This window comes from Camponotus floridanus, unplaced genomic scaffold (genome assembly GCF_003227725.1).
Source record: "Camponotus floridanus strain SB8 unplaced genomic scaffold, Cflo_v7.5 scaffold134, whole genome shotgun sequence".
NCBI classification, from domain to species: domain Eukaryota; kingdom Metazoa; phylum Arthropoda; class Insecta; order Hymenoptera; family Formicidae; genus Camponotus; species Camponotus floridanus.
This window is the reverse complement of record NW_020229253.1, coordinates 844,023-859,322: the sequence shown is the minus strand read 5'-3', so window position 1 is coordinate 859,322 and position 15,300 is coordinate 844,023. Positions and strand designations below refer to the sequence as shown.

The window sequence follows — 15,300 nt, the reverse complement described above, 5'->3', positions numbered from 1 at the left end:
ATTTTAAAAAGCTTTATTATTATAGATTCGAGGACATAAAAAACAGGAACGAAGAGATGCATAGTTCGTCTTAATTTATAGGCCCAATCTTCCCTGTGATATTGTGAAGTGTCGCGTTTTTGAGTGAGTCTCAGTTGCGCACAGAATAAATCGGACACAGGACTTTCTCGGACTCTCTATTGGTCAACCGTACTAGGCCTCTAAGCATCGGTCGATATGATTGTTGTGTCCATTTCATTCTGTGCGCAACTGGGAACCTCCCGCGTTTTTCAGCAATTGCGTGGCATTCTTCAATATGTTGTCGTAATTGCCCTTTGTATCGTTTTCTTTTTGGAATTGCATGATTATTACAAGATATGTTGTGACTGCACCAGCAAGCTAGAAATATATTATTTTGTGAGTTTTTTTTCACCAAAATTGGCATACAGGAAAGATAAAAATTATTTACTGAGGTTACAAGAGTACGATCCAAAACGAAGAGTCCGCATGCTGAAAACTCCAAAGGACGATGCAGAAGCTGAAGTGAGAAGATTTCTAATTGTTTTGTACCTTCTTTGTTGTCATTCACGGATAGTAATCGACTTATCAAAACCGCTGTTTTCTTTCCCTGAAGATAATCATACAATTGATGGAATCGAAATATAAAATAATTATTAATCCGCAGATCCACAAAAATGTATTCTAATTATTACTTTCAAGAAATAGGAAACAATTTGAGATTTTAATCTTTCTGAGTTCTTTGTTTTATTTTTATCAATATGTTGATAAAAAAGAACTTAACTCTAGATCTTTATTCTATATATATTAAGATAAAAATTATTGAAGAATTTCCTATTATCAACAATGATCTTTCTACCTTCTCTATAGTAAATTATTGTACATGTATTTTATATATACAAGAGCTGTATGATAAGTACTCGTGTTTAATGACTGATAGCACCACTGACTCAAAATCTGTATACTTTTTAATGTATACTTTCAAAATAAAAAGGTGGCACAGGCAGCGCCATCGTGCCTGTACATTTCTATAGATACGTACACAGTCGATAAAGTAGTACAAAATTGATACTAAAGCCCGGTTGCGTCAACGTTATTTTAACTTTAAGCGAAACTTAAATATATGTCTGTCTTTATTTATTCAGAAAGAAAGATAAAGATAGATATACAGGGTGAGCCATTTTAATTTATCCACCTCAATAACTTTTTTATATTTGAATGTACAACAAAATGTTTCAAATAAAAGTTGCTTGACTTCGAGGGGGACAGAAGATGGGTGGCAAAAATTTGACGTTGGATAGTCATTTGAAAATCGCATAAAGGTTACCTTCAATTTCTTAAATGAAACCTCCTATTTTTCATTGCATATTCTTGTAGCTTATCTCGAGAGCTTTCCAAAACACTATAATTAAGTACCTTTTCATTAAGTACTTTTAGAGTTATAAGGCTTGAAATAATTTCTTAATTTTACATAAACCTTAAAATATCTAGTAAACCATTCATTTTTCGATTATCTTACCTTCATACTTTTATGTACAAAATAATGAGAGGAATCAATTGGTGTAAATAAAACATACAGTTGTTTTTAAGAAAAAATATGGAATTGTTAATTGCAAATTACATATTTTTTCTTAGAAACAACTATGTGTTTTCTTTACACCAATTGATTCATCTCATTATTTTGTACATAAAAGTATCAAGGTAAGATAATCGAAAAATGAATGGTTTACTAGATATTTTAAGGTTTATGTAAAATTAAGAAATTATTTCAAGCCTTATAACTCAAAAATCCTTAATGAAAAGGTACTTAATTATAGTGTTTTGGAAAGCTCTCGAGATAAGCTACAAGAATATGCAATGAAAAATAGGGGGTTCCATTTAAGAAATTGAAGGTAACCTTTATGCGACTTTCAAATGACTATCCAAGGTCAAATTTTTGCCATCCATCTTCTGTTCCCCTCGAAGTCAAGCAACTTTTATTTGAAACATTTTGTTGTACATTCAAATATAAAAAAGTTATTGGGGTGGATAAATTAAAATGGCTCACCCTGTATATTTAAGTTTCGCTTAAAGCTAAAATAACGTTGGTGCAATCGGGCCTAAGTGTAGTTATAAATATCTGAGTCCCAGTTGCACAACTCGAATTAATCCGAGTTTAATACGTTAAACTGGGTCCTAATTGGTCCATTCACTACTTAAACTCGGATTAACTGGATTATGGAACTGGGCCTGAGTAGTATATATAAAAAAAAACAGAACCGCTACACTAGTAGAAATTAAACATCTGTATACTTACTGTATACTTACTGTATACCATCGTTTAATGCCATCTTTCGAACGTTGCCTGTAAAAATTTCAGACAGATTTATGATTTATCGAGTTTTGTTTTGATAGTGTTGAAAGTGGGTAAGTTTGTGTTTGTTTGCAACTATAGAAAAAGAACAATATCGATCAGTGATTCGATTCCTTTTTTCGGATTGGAAGATGTTTGAAGAAATCAAAGTGAAGTTGCATGTCGTTTACAAGGATCATGCACCTTCGATGACTACAATATTGCTCTTTTTCCATAATTGCAAACAAATACAAATTTGCACATTTTCAACAGCTATCAAAACAAAACTATTCGATAAATCTGTCTGAAATTTTGACAGGCGACGTTCGAAAGATGGCGTTAACCCAGATAGCCAAATGCAATGAGGTTGCTGTCATGTTGCCAATAATTATTGAAGCAACTAATTTTAACAAACTAGAGACAAGGTGAGACAGCATTATGTCTGTTACGTGGAACTCACATGAATTTATGTGCTAATAACAACAAATTAATTGCAACGTGTCAACATATTGCTGACATGTTGTAGACAATGTAATATACCAATATTGCAGACCATTTGCTTCGTTAATTATTTGCATATAGAAGCAAACATATAGCATATGCATTCGTAACGTATTTTATCTCGATGTCAACAAGTATACTGCAAATATATAATAATACATGCGATGCATTTGTTTGCTGAATATGTCATATTAAGCTTGGCTATTTGGGAAACGATGGTACACAGATTTTGAGTCAGTGGTGCTATCAATCGTTAAACACGATTCTTATCGTATAGCCCTTGTGTGTGTGTGTGTTAATTAATTAACTATTTAAATTAAATCATTACATATACCTTCATTCTAGTAGTATATGTAGGCTGTACTATCAGGAGTAATCTCCAAATATGGAAGATACACCACAACCCTTCTACTGTAACGAATAGCCATTCACATCTTCCGTCAGCTTCTATTATCAAAACATACGGTGTGATGATCAAATGTATTAGGCAGGTAATTGTAACTACGAGTACAATGATGCCATAAGCAGTATTTATAAGTGATACTGTGTCACACAGTGTCCCGTGTACTGTCACCAGTTGGGATATGCTGTCTATAAAACTTTTGCCATCTAGAAAAAGATTTTACTACAGTTTTAATTATATATATATATATATATATATATATATATATATATATTTGTTATTTTCTAATATATTTAGCATTTATTCTTTCTTGCTATTATTCATATTGTATTGTTTATTACGTGATTAGTGCTTTTATCAGATTTTTCATATGATGAAAAATCGTACCATTTGCAACAATGGAATCCATGATCTTCGATTTACGAAACATTCGAGTATCTCCTACCATTTCTTGCCGGATGTATGTAATGAATTGTCCTTGATCTCGAAAGTCGCCAGCTACGAAATTTGTATGTCAGTTTAAAAGCATTTAAAAAATTTAAAAATAATTAGTGATCATTAGAAGAACATACCTAATCCAAGATCCTTTCTGAATTGATTTGTGATTTTCCTGCTTTTAAGGATATTTTCAAGAGTCTTGTTGATTCTGGAGAACCGTTGACCCACATTGTACACGATGATGGCATATTGAACTTCCATCATAATGATAGTTATATACATAAAGTACAGGGGAAGATAATTAAGCGGCCCTTTGCTGTCTGGTCTCTTATCTAACTTCACCTTGTAATTCCACGAATAAACATCGAGACATGAGAGACTGATGCAATAGGAGAGGCTGCAAAACGTTAAGAGGATGGTGTGCCGTTGCAGCTTCTTCGGCGAGAGGATTCCCAGCTTCTCATCGCACTTGAGGCGAATGAACCGATGAATTCGAATGCAATAATCTCTGCGATAAAGATAATTAAACGAGACTTACATCGATCAATTTATTGATGATAGTTTGCACCTGTTGCCAGTGTAGAATTGAACTGATGATGGAGACAGCTGTAAGACACATCAATCCCGACAGATCACTTGCGGTGAAAATTACCGCGTTCTGCGAATTAAGTCGAGTGCTATTCTCCCATCCATGTCTGAGATCGTGCGAGAAACCCCAAATTTGTGCGCCTATCAGGCACGCCATTACGCATAGACTACGATATAATAATTATATTTTGATGTAGCATATTATACAGATATTACTTATATATTAAAGATAATTTAATAATTTAATAATCTCCAAACTTTCATATATTTTTTTATATTTGGATGAATAAAAAAATAAAGTCCCCTGTTTTTTTATCAATACACACTTTTATTTATGTACAAATTGGTCTTATTGTGTTAAAATAAAAGCTAATAATTACGTTTCAATATATATAGTTTTCAAGAAGATTCATTTGTTTCATCTTGATACGAGTTTGAAGACTTCCTCTTATTAAAAATCTGGCTTTTGATCATTCTTGAACAAAATTTTATACTGCTGTATCATCAAAGAGACTTTTTCAAAGAAAAAGGTGTGAACTTTTTAGAAAAGCCTCTTTCTTGTGAATTTTTTTGACGATAATGTTAGATCTTATTCTGCATCAAATTCTTGCAATTATTTTATTAGAATATTTTACTGCAATATTCTCGTTCAAACCTGAATTTGGTTATTTCTAATTCTTATTTGTTTAGGTATTTAAGAAATATCTTGGAGAAAGATAAAATGCAGTTTTCTCATAAATTATATTCAAAAATGATCATTTTATATTTTATATTTGTAATACAATAAGTTTAATTTGTGCATAAGTAATAAATAATAATCGTAATAAAACAGGAAACCTCTTACTTTTTGATTCATTCTAGTATTTAATAGTCTAGTATAATAGTCACTTCTTCTCTCTTAAACTTTTGAGTAGGAAACTATTTGTTTACTGTCTATTTGTAATACAAAGTACGTCTTCAATGTTCCTTTATAAACATATACATGGTACTTATTTGAAAGTTTCCATTTCATTTATTTTATGATCGATTAAGTAAAAAATGCCAAAAAAGATCGTTTTTGTTTTCAAGGAGGATGTACATATAATAAATTCAACAGGGTGCCACATTATTCCTGTCAGGGGGTTTCTGTAGCTTTATTCTTGTAGCTGTGTGTGTGTTTCTTCAAAAATCTTAAATAGCAATAAAGATCAAATGATATATCATTTTAAAAGTTTTTTCTATATATCAGTTTTTTTATTTGAATGGATATTTTCCAAGAAAGTTTTTCAAAACATTATAATAAATTATTTTTCCCTCCAAGTACTTTTTGAGTTATAAGGCTTGAAATCATTTCTTAATTTTACATAAACCATAAAATATTTTGTAAAATATTTATTTTTCGATTATTGTACCTTAATATTTTTATGTACAAAATAATGAGAGGAATCAATTGATGTAAAAAAGATACATAGTTAAGAAGAAATATTTAATTGTTAATTGCAAATTACAAATTTTTTCTATGAAATAACTATATGTTTTCATTACACCAATTGATTCCTCTCATTATTTTGTACATAAAAGTATTAAGATAAGATAATCGAAAAATGAATATTTTACAAGATATTTTATTGCTTATGTAAAATTGAAAAATGATTTCAAACCTCATAACTCAAAAAGTAGAAAAATAATTTCTTATAGTGTTTTGGAAAGCTCTCGAGGTAAGCTACAAGAGTATGCAATGAAAAATAGGGGGTTTCATTTAAAAAATTCAAATTGGCTTTGCCCTGACCTTGGTGACGCTACTCAATGTCAAATGAATATTACAGTTAAATACATCTTTTTAATCCTTACAACTTTTGTCTAAAGCATTTTGTTCTAAAACGCATTCTATACGAGATATTCGACTGTATCCAGACTTTTGATCCACCCTATATATATATATATATATATATATATATATATATATATATATATTGTATATATATATATATATATATATATATATACCGGGTGTTTCAGACCACCCGTACACCCCATTTTAAAGCAAAGGAAGTGGTTATTTTGAAAAATGTTTCAGACAAAAGTTGTTGAAGATAAAGTAATGCATTACATGGGTAAATTTGATTGACCTTGGGTGGCGTCGTGAAGGTCATGTCAAGGTCGACTTGAATTTTTTAAATGGGAACCCCTATTTTTCATTGCATATTCTTGTAGCTTATCTCGAGAGCTTTCCAAAACACTATAATTAAGTACCTTTTTATTAATTACTTTTTGAGTTATAAGGCTTGAAATAATTTCTTAATTTTACATAAACCATAAAATATCTAGTAAACCATTCATTTTTCGATTATCTTACCTTCATACTTTTATGTACAAAATAATGAGAGGAATCAATTGGTGTAAAGAAAACACATAGTTGTTTCTAAGGAAAAATATGTAATTTGCAATTAACAATTCCATATTTTTTCTTAAAAACAACTGTATGTTTTCTTTACACCAATTGATTCCTCTCATTATTTTGTACATAAAAGTATGAAGGTAAGATAATCGAAAAATGAATGGTTTACTAGATATTTTATGGTTTATGTAAAATTAAGAAATTATTTCAAGCCTTATAACTCAAAAAGTACTTAATAAAAAGGTACTTAATTATAGTGTTTTGGAAAGCTCTCGAGATAAGCTACAAGAATATGCAATGAAAAATAGGGGTTCCCATTTAAAAAATTCAAGTCGACCTTGACATGACCTTCACGACGCCACCCAAGGTCAATCAAATTTACCCATGTAATGCATTACTTTATCTTCAACAACTTTTGTCTGAAACATTTTTCAAAATAACCACTTCCTTTGCTTTAAAATGGGGTGTACGGGTGGTCTGAAACACCCGGTATATATATATACAGGATGTCCCATTTTAAAAGTTCCCCATAACTTTTTTAATTTTGATTGTAGAAAAAAAATGTTTCAGACAAAAGTTATATGGCTTGAAGAGGGACATGAGATGGTGTCATTAGTTTGACATAGAAGAGTCACCTGAAGGTTACGTGAAGGTCCAACTTTTTAAATGGGACACCTTATATGCTTTTACATGTTCTTATAGTTCATCTCGAGAGCTTTCCAAAACACTATAATTAAGTTAGTTTTCATTAAGTATTTTCCGAGTTATGAGGCTTGAATAATCATTTCTTAATTTTACATAAACCGTAATATATCTAGTAAAATATTCATTTTTCGATAATCTTGCCTTCATACTTTTATGTACAAAATAATGAGAGGAATCAATTGATGTAAAAAAAGTACATAGTTGTTTCAAAGAAAAAATATGTAATTGTTAATTGCAAATTACATATTTTTTCTTAAAAATAACTATGTGTTTTCTTTACACCAATTGATTTCTCTCATTATTTTGTACATAAAAGTACATAAAAGTATTAAGGTGAGATAATCGAAAAATAAATATTTTACAAGATATTTTATGATTTATATAAAATTAAGAAATGATTTTAAACCTCTTAACTCGAAAAGTACTTTATGGAAAAATAATTTATTCTAGTGTTTTGGAAAGCTTTCAAGGTAAGCTACAAGAATATGCAGTGAAAAATAGGGGGTCCTATTTAAGAAAATGCACTTCTGGTCTAAATCGCCTATTTCCGGCCGGAACCAGAAGTTGAAAATATCACCATTCGATAGAGCGCACCCGATTTATAATGAAAATGTTTTTACTTTTTTAAAATAACCACTTCTCTAGTTTTTAAATGGGTGATACGGATGGTCTGAATCATCCTATATATATATATATATATATATATATACAGGGTGGGGCATTTATCTTGAGACAAGATAATATCTCGATTGGAGTCGATTATTTTGAAAAAAGTTTTAGACAAAAGTTGTAGGGCATTAAAGAGGCTATCGAAAGGTCCATATTACAACTTCCGGTCTAGACCGGAAGTGGCGTTTTTTGATCAGAATTCGTTTTTTTAAATGGAAACATCCATTTTTTGCCGCGGATTTCGATTGGAAATCGAAAAAAAAATACTTTTTGTTCTTATTATTTTTTCGATTTAACCCATATTTTGGCCATAAAAAACAAAAATACACAAAAATCTTGAGATAACGGAGTACTTTGTTGGGGTTGTGTCCAGGAGGCCAAAACACTTTGGATAGCATATATCACATGTAAAGTACAGACTACTTTTTCATGGGGTGGTGATTTTTAATCTAAACTTAATAAACTAGAAAAAGATTTAACGGATTACTTTGAAAAGGCATAATTGACATTTTTTTGTATTTTCGTTTTCTTTTTTCGTGAGTTTTTAAATTTAATATAGGGGATATTTACCCCATTTCATTTATCCTAATTTTTTTTCTGAAATCAGATTATCTTTTCAAATTTTGTCAGTGCAAAACTTTTTTTAAAATGGAGGCTGTTTCTGTAGAAGAGGAGATAGAAATGATTCTTATTTATGGTGAATGTGGTAGAAATGTTGACGATGCCGTTACACTTTATGCTGAACGTTTTCCGGATAACGTGCGATCTCGAGCATCTTTTTATCGGGTTGTTACACAATTTCTACAAGAGGGAAGTGTGTCTAAGAGAAAAAGAGCCGTCGAAACCTAGTTACTGGAATTGACAATGAAATTGCTGTATTAGCTGCAGTAAATGTTGACCCTCATGTCAGTACTCGACAAATTGCACGCGATTCTGGAATTTCACGACGTAGTGTAGGCAGGATATTAAAACGTTATAAATATCATCCCTATCACATTTCGTTGCACCAAGAACTTCATGATAATGATTTTCAGAACCGAGTTATCTTTTGTCAATGGGCATGTCAACAAATACAACAAGATCCTAATTTCTTTGCTAAAGTCCTATTTTCAGACGAGTCCTCTTTTACGAACCACGGCACGGTTAATAGACATAACATGCACTACTGGAGTATTAAAAATCCACATTGGTTACGTGAAGTTGAGCATCAGCGTTAATGGTCTGTGAACGTTTGGTGTGGAATAGTTGGTGACAAGATAGTAGGTCCATACTTCATTGAAGGCAATTTAAACGGCGAAACATATCGTAATTTTTTACAAAATCAACTTCCGCTTTTACTTGAGGACGTACCCTTAAATGTAAGACAACAAATGTGGTTTCAACACGATGGATGTCCATCGCATTACTCCCGAACTGCTCGTGAAGTTTTGGATCGCGAATTCAATGGACGCTGGATCGGTAGAGGGGGTCCAGTAAATTGGCCAGCAAGATCTCCAGACCTTACGTCTCCAGACTTTTATTTATGGGGTTACATAAAGAGCGAAGTTTACAAAGAAGTGCCAACATCTCGTGAAAATATGATGCAACGAATCCGAAATGCTTGTGCCAAAATATCACCTGATGTACTCCGCAGTTGTGTACGATCTATGGAAGTTCGGATCAATAAGTGCATTGAAGTCGAAGGTCGCCAATTTGAGCACTTATTAAATTAAATTAATTTCAAACAGATAAGACAATCATACCAAATTGTGAGAGGCAAGGGGACTCACCTAAAACAAGCACCCCAAAGGGGATAAAAAACTACTACGTCCACGTCGTTATTCCTGGGTAGTGCTAAAAGTAGTTAATAGTTGTACAGTTTTTCAACCTTAAAGTTAAAAAAGGGATTCCAATAAGGTACTCCGTTATCTCAAGATTTTTGTGTTTTTTTGTTTTTTATGGCCAAAATATGGGTTAAATCGAAAAAATAATAAGAACAAAAAGTATTTTTTTTTCGATTTCCAATCGAAATCCGCGGCAAAAATGGGTGTTTCCATTTAAAAAAACGAATTCTGATCAAAAAACGCCACTTCCGGTCTAGACCGGAAGTTGTAATATGGACCTTTCGATAGCCTCTTTAATGCCCTACAACTTTTGTTTAAAACTTTTTTCAAAATAATCGACTCCAATCGAGATATTATCTTGTCTCAAGATAAATGCCCCACCCTGTATATATATATATATATATATATATATATATATATATAATAATTATATATATATATATATATATATATAATAATTATTATATAAAATGTCATTGAAAAATATGAATGATTTGATAAAGAATTATTCAGAAATATACAGAATTATACAGAAAACTATTTCAGCAGATACTGTCTAAAATATATTCGTTTAGAATTTTTGGAATCATATATCTTTATTATGCCAAATGTGATTTCTCAGAAAATACTCAAATTAAAAAATAAAAAAACGAATATGATTGTAAAGAAAATAAAAAACAATTTTTAAATGGATTTTTGAAGAGCAACTGCCTCGATGAAAGAGAAAAAGCAACATCATTGAATTTATCGCCCTAATATATTCTCCTGGAAAAAATAACTCTTATTTGGTTTTATAAAAATTAGTCAGTTACAAAATAAACAAAGTGACAATTTTTCAAAAGAACATGCAGTATATTAAAAGATGCATATATATTAAAAGATTTTAATTAAATTTGATTTTTATCTATACATCGGGAAGATGTGAATCGACTTGATTGTTCATTGTCACCTGTAAATGCTATCGATGATGCTCAATCGACCTTGATACTTGCCAGACACCTGTCGGACAAATCTCATTGGAAATACACCGGACAGTTTGCTGATATGATAAATCGGAAACACGGCTTGGTATAAATCACTGTTTACCGACTTGTTATTACTCGTCATATCGGGATTTGCCACGTCATCGTTCACATTTGAACGCTTGCCTACATACAATTATTCCAGATTATCGATTTAATTCGTCCACATTCACGATTATACATACATATATATATATATATATATATATATATATATATATATATATATACATATCATATCAAACATATAAAATACCACGAATTTCTTTACGCGACATGATTGGCAAAATTTTGTGTATGTCATGTTTCATAATTCCTACAAACTTTTATAATTGTGCAGCATCAGATTTTTTTAAATATATTTAAATACTGATTTTAAATAGTGATTTTTAAATAGTGATTTTATTTTATTTTTCATAAATATAATTCATTAAATATAACATTTCAAAAATATTTAGATATATTTATTTTACTAAATCGAATATATTTGGCACGATTTTGCCAATTTCAAAAAAAATCGTAATCTTGATAAAATATTTCAAAGTCATCAAAATCGATAAAGTTATTTATTTTTTAAAAATGACTACAACAATTATTTCTATGCCTATTATAAAGCGAACCTGCGTTACATTTTTTCCTGTAAAAGCCATCGAGAATTAAATCGCCACATCTACCTACATAACATAATATAAACATAAGTACGATGTTCATTGATCCACGGTCTTAAGCTATGCATGTGCAGCTATGCAATTTCATATGCGATGGCCCTAACGTATTATCGTATACGTTAGTTACTGTCTTTAATAACAATAACGAATTTATATTATTTTTATCGTTATTTTTCATATTTTGAAAATATTTATGACATCGCCATATATTTTTATATATTTAATCTTCAATTATCATATATACCGATATTCATATAACGAATTCAGATACAAAGAATATTGAAAATGAATATTAAAAAGAATAAGAATAATTTAAAAAAAACCGGTTGTGATTCTCAAAAATGTAAGTAAAAGGAATAGTGTTTTTTGTAATAGGTTTTGAACTTCTGAATACGGAACTATTAAAAAATTCGTAGGGGACTTAGGGAACACTCTGAAAATTAAACAATATCATGATGTATATATAGAAATTTGGACGAGCTATCACAAAACGAATTCGTATTCGTGAGTTGTTAGGAGAGAAGAGGGAGGAAGAAAGTACGTTTTGTGTTTATATATATGAGAAGCAACTGAATGCGGGAAGAGAGTTAGGGGATAAATTAAAATGAAAAGACTACAAAAAGCTAGTGTAAAATAGAAGACGTGTTTGGAACGGGGTGTTAAAGAATGAAATAGAGAAGATTGTTTGTGTATGTTTAATTATCTAAACTATGAATCATTTTACAATGCTTCTATAAATCGATTTAACTGTCCATTATATCTTATTATTATGTCATATAACAAAAAGATTAAGTTGATTTAATTCTCATTAACCTTTGCTTTTTTTAATCTCATTCTTTACCGAGCCCGGAATCATAACGAAAAGGCGACGATATTGATCTCATTTTTTCTTTCTTTTTTTAATTTTTTTATATATTGTTATATTTTATATTTTATTGGATTTTTATTTAATTTACTTTTTACTTATTTTAGTTTTTATTTTATTTATTTTTTATTCGTATTTTATTGGATTTTTATTTTTTGAGTTTTAATTTTTTTTCTATTTGTTTTTACATTCTAATTAATTTAAAAAATTAATTAACTTGTTAGGCTATATTGCTCTAAATCGATTTATTTTTCAATCTGTGTTATAATCAGAAACACACATTTTCCAGAAAAAGGATCAAGACAAAATGGTGAAGCATTTTGTATGCGCTTTTCGACAAGATCCTGAAAATTCTTTTTATTGTTATAAAACATATTTTCTTTCTTGCTTCTTTTTTCAGAAAACTCGCATGGATACATTTTGTAGTAACTTCATACATCGTCCGAATTTCTATAAATACATCATGTGTTTGCTCAATTGTCAAACTGTTCTTTAAGTCCCATTAATTTTTTAACAGTTTTATTATATTCAGGATATCAAAATTTATAAAAAACACTATTCTTCTTATTTACACTTTTAAAAACCAAAATCGGCTTTTTTAACATCCACTTTTAACATACATATTTTGTGATTTAAATACTTCTATGTACTAATCCTAAATTATCCTTGTAGTTTTATACATTTTAGGAACAATTTAATTTTAAGAACAAATAAGTTTAAAATTAATATTAAAATTTTTTAATATAAAATTAAAAATACAAAAGGAATATAAATTTGCGTAACTATATTCATGAATTTAATAATCAAAATTTATTTGCTTTTACATTTTACAATTTTTCTTCTAAATTTTTTATAGTTTTGTAAATTTAGAATACAAAATTTATTGCTTTTATTAATATTTTATAATAATAAGAAATATGACAAATGTAAATTTTTTATTTAAAAAATTTATTACTTTTATCTCGCTTCAGTGTTCAAAAATTAAAAAAAGGAACTAACTCGTTACTTTTCAAATAATGATAACAGTAACTAATTACTTTTAAAAACCAATAACTAATAACGGTAATTATTAATTACTTTAACTTGGTAACAGTTAATTAGTTATTTTTAAAGAGTAACTTTCCATTCTCTGATTTCAAATCAAATAAATTTCGAATTTTATCTAAAAACGATGTAAAATAAAGACATATCATCTTACTGTTTGTCTTATTTGCCGTTTGTCCATTATCCAAATCCTTCCATCGCACATGCATTTTTCTAGACATAAGGGTAGTTTCATTGATGATATTCATAGACGCGCTCGCAAAATAATTCGCAAACTGTATTGAATGGACTCCTATCACATGTAACAATTAACTTTACAACTTGTTAAATCGTTTCTTTAAAATTTTATTATTAGTATTGAAATGAAATGTAAAGTGAGTGTACAAACTGTACGAGGTGTGTTCAAAAAAAAAGGTGACTTTTTATTTTTCTCGAAAAATATTTATTTATTCATCAATATCTATTTTGTCCCCTTCAAAGTAATCCCCCTCAGATATTATACTTGTGCCATCGCTTTTTCCAATCCTCGAAGCACTTTTGATATGCGCTTTTTGATATCGTCTCGAGTTCTTCCAACGATGCGGTCTTTATCTCCTGTATTAAATTTTGTATGAAAAATAAAATTAAGTGCTCTGACGTACTTGAAATGTACACGCTGGCACAAGTGTATAATATCTGAGGGGGATTACTTTGAAGGGGACAAAATAGATATTGATGAATAAATAAATATTTTTCGAGAAAAATAAAAAGTCACCTTTTTTTTTTGAACACATCTCGTATGTATGTAACATTTAAGTAATATGAAATGAAATGTAAAATGTGTGTATAGTGTGTAAAAAAAAAGAAAGAGCTAATATATGTGTAAATTTTACCTTTTCATCACATTCAGCGGAATGAAGAAATAAAGTCACAAGATCTTTTACAAAAATATCGTTCTTTCGCGCAGAATATATTTTATAAGAATCATCGCACTTTTGTCAATTGCATTATCGATTACTGGAAAATCTATCGTTGCAAGATTTATCGAAAATTCACGAGAATTCGAGGCGCAACTTACGGAATGAAATGTGACGCAGCTGAATTCCTTTATGCGCTTTATGTCCCGCTCTTCCCATTCATACTCATCAGATTGCCGACGAATAATTGTTGTTGACGATCGAGCGCTCGCGAGAGATGCATATCCTTTAAAAAATATATACTTATCTATCTATTGTTTACTCGAACACGCGACAAGATTTTCACATGCAAAGATACTAGAATCTATAAAAAAGGTTCTACGATCTCAAATAGATTCGTAATTTCGCTCATATAATGGTTATCTCATTGAAAACAAAGGAAAGAATTCTTTTCAAAACGATAAAATCTCTTGGATGTTTTTCGCGCATAATCAGATTAATGGAATAGAACACGATTCTCTCAGCATATTATCTTCTATCGTGCTACATATTAAGTAAATATTAGCTGAGAATATTAAATGAAAACCGTGACGCATTATTATTGTTGTTGTAACACACGTGCATTTTTTTACACGTGCAACTTTTAACATGCAATATTGCACACAATACTTTTAATACTTCATATGAAGAATATTTACGTCTTTTGTCTAAAATTAAGTAAAAAAAAAGATAATTTTTTATTAATTTTTGCTAATTTTTTTATCTTCTTTCTATTTTTTTGTAACAATTCCTATAAAATATATATAAATATAATTACATCTGTACACACACACGCGCGCGCGCGCGCGCGTATATAACCGTTTTATGTACAAAATAATGAGAGAAATCAATTGGTGTAAAGAAAACACATAGTTATTTTTAAGAAAAAATATGTAATTTGCAATTAACAATTACATATTTTTTCTTCGAAAC

The 15,300-nt window shown here is 29.7% G+C and overlaps 1 protein-coding gene across 1 annotated transcript; it reads right to left on the bottom strand.

Annotated features, from left to right (window-relative positions):
• Nucleotides 1–33: 33 nt before the first annotated feature.
• Nucleotides 34–14,370, bottom strand: LOC105256708 (gustatory receptor for sugar taste 43a). Its single transcript, XM_011266873.3, has 9 exons — nucleotides 14,305–14,370; nucleotides 13,587–13,724; nucleotides 10,783–10,981; nucleotides 4,210–4,426; nucleotides 3,806–4,139; nucleotides 3,621–3,731; nucleotides 3,165–3,439; nucleotides 449–607; nucleotides 34–378 (listed from the first exon to the last, which is right to left on the bottom strand). The coding sequence occupies exons 2-9, from the start codon at nucleotides 13,678–13,680 to the stop codon at nucleotides 235–237; spliced, it is 1,533 nt and encodes a 510-aa protein (XP_011265175.3). The 5' UTR covers nucleotides 13,681–13,724; nucleotides 14,305–14,370; the 3' UTR covers nucleotides 34–234.
• Between the last annotated feature and the right edge of the window lie 930 nt (nucleotides 14,371–15,300).

Coding starts and splice junctions, on each gene's coding strand:
- LOC105256708 (XM_011266873.3), bottom strand. CDS start 13,680: ATGAATATCATCAATGAAACTACCCTTATGTCTAGAAAAATGCATGTG. Junction 4,140..4,209: donor TCATCAATAAATTGATCGAT/GTAAGTCTCGTT, acceptor ATTCGCCTCAAG/TGCGATGAGAAGCTGGGAAT. Junction 3,440..3,620: donor GGATTCCATTGTTGCAAATG/GTACGATTTTTC, acceptor ATCTTTTTCTAG/ATGGCAAAAGTTTTATAGAC.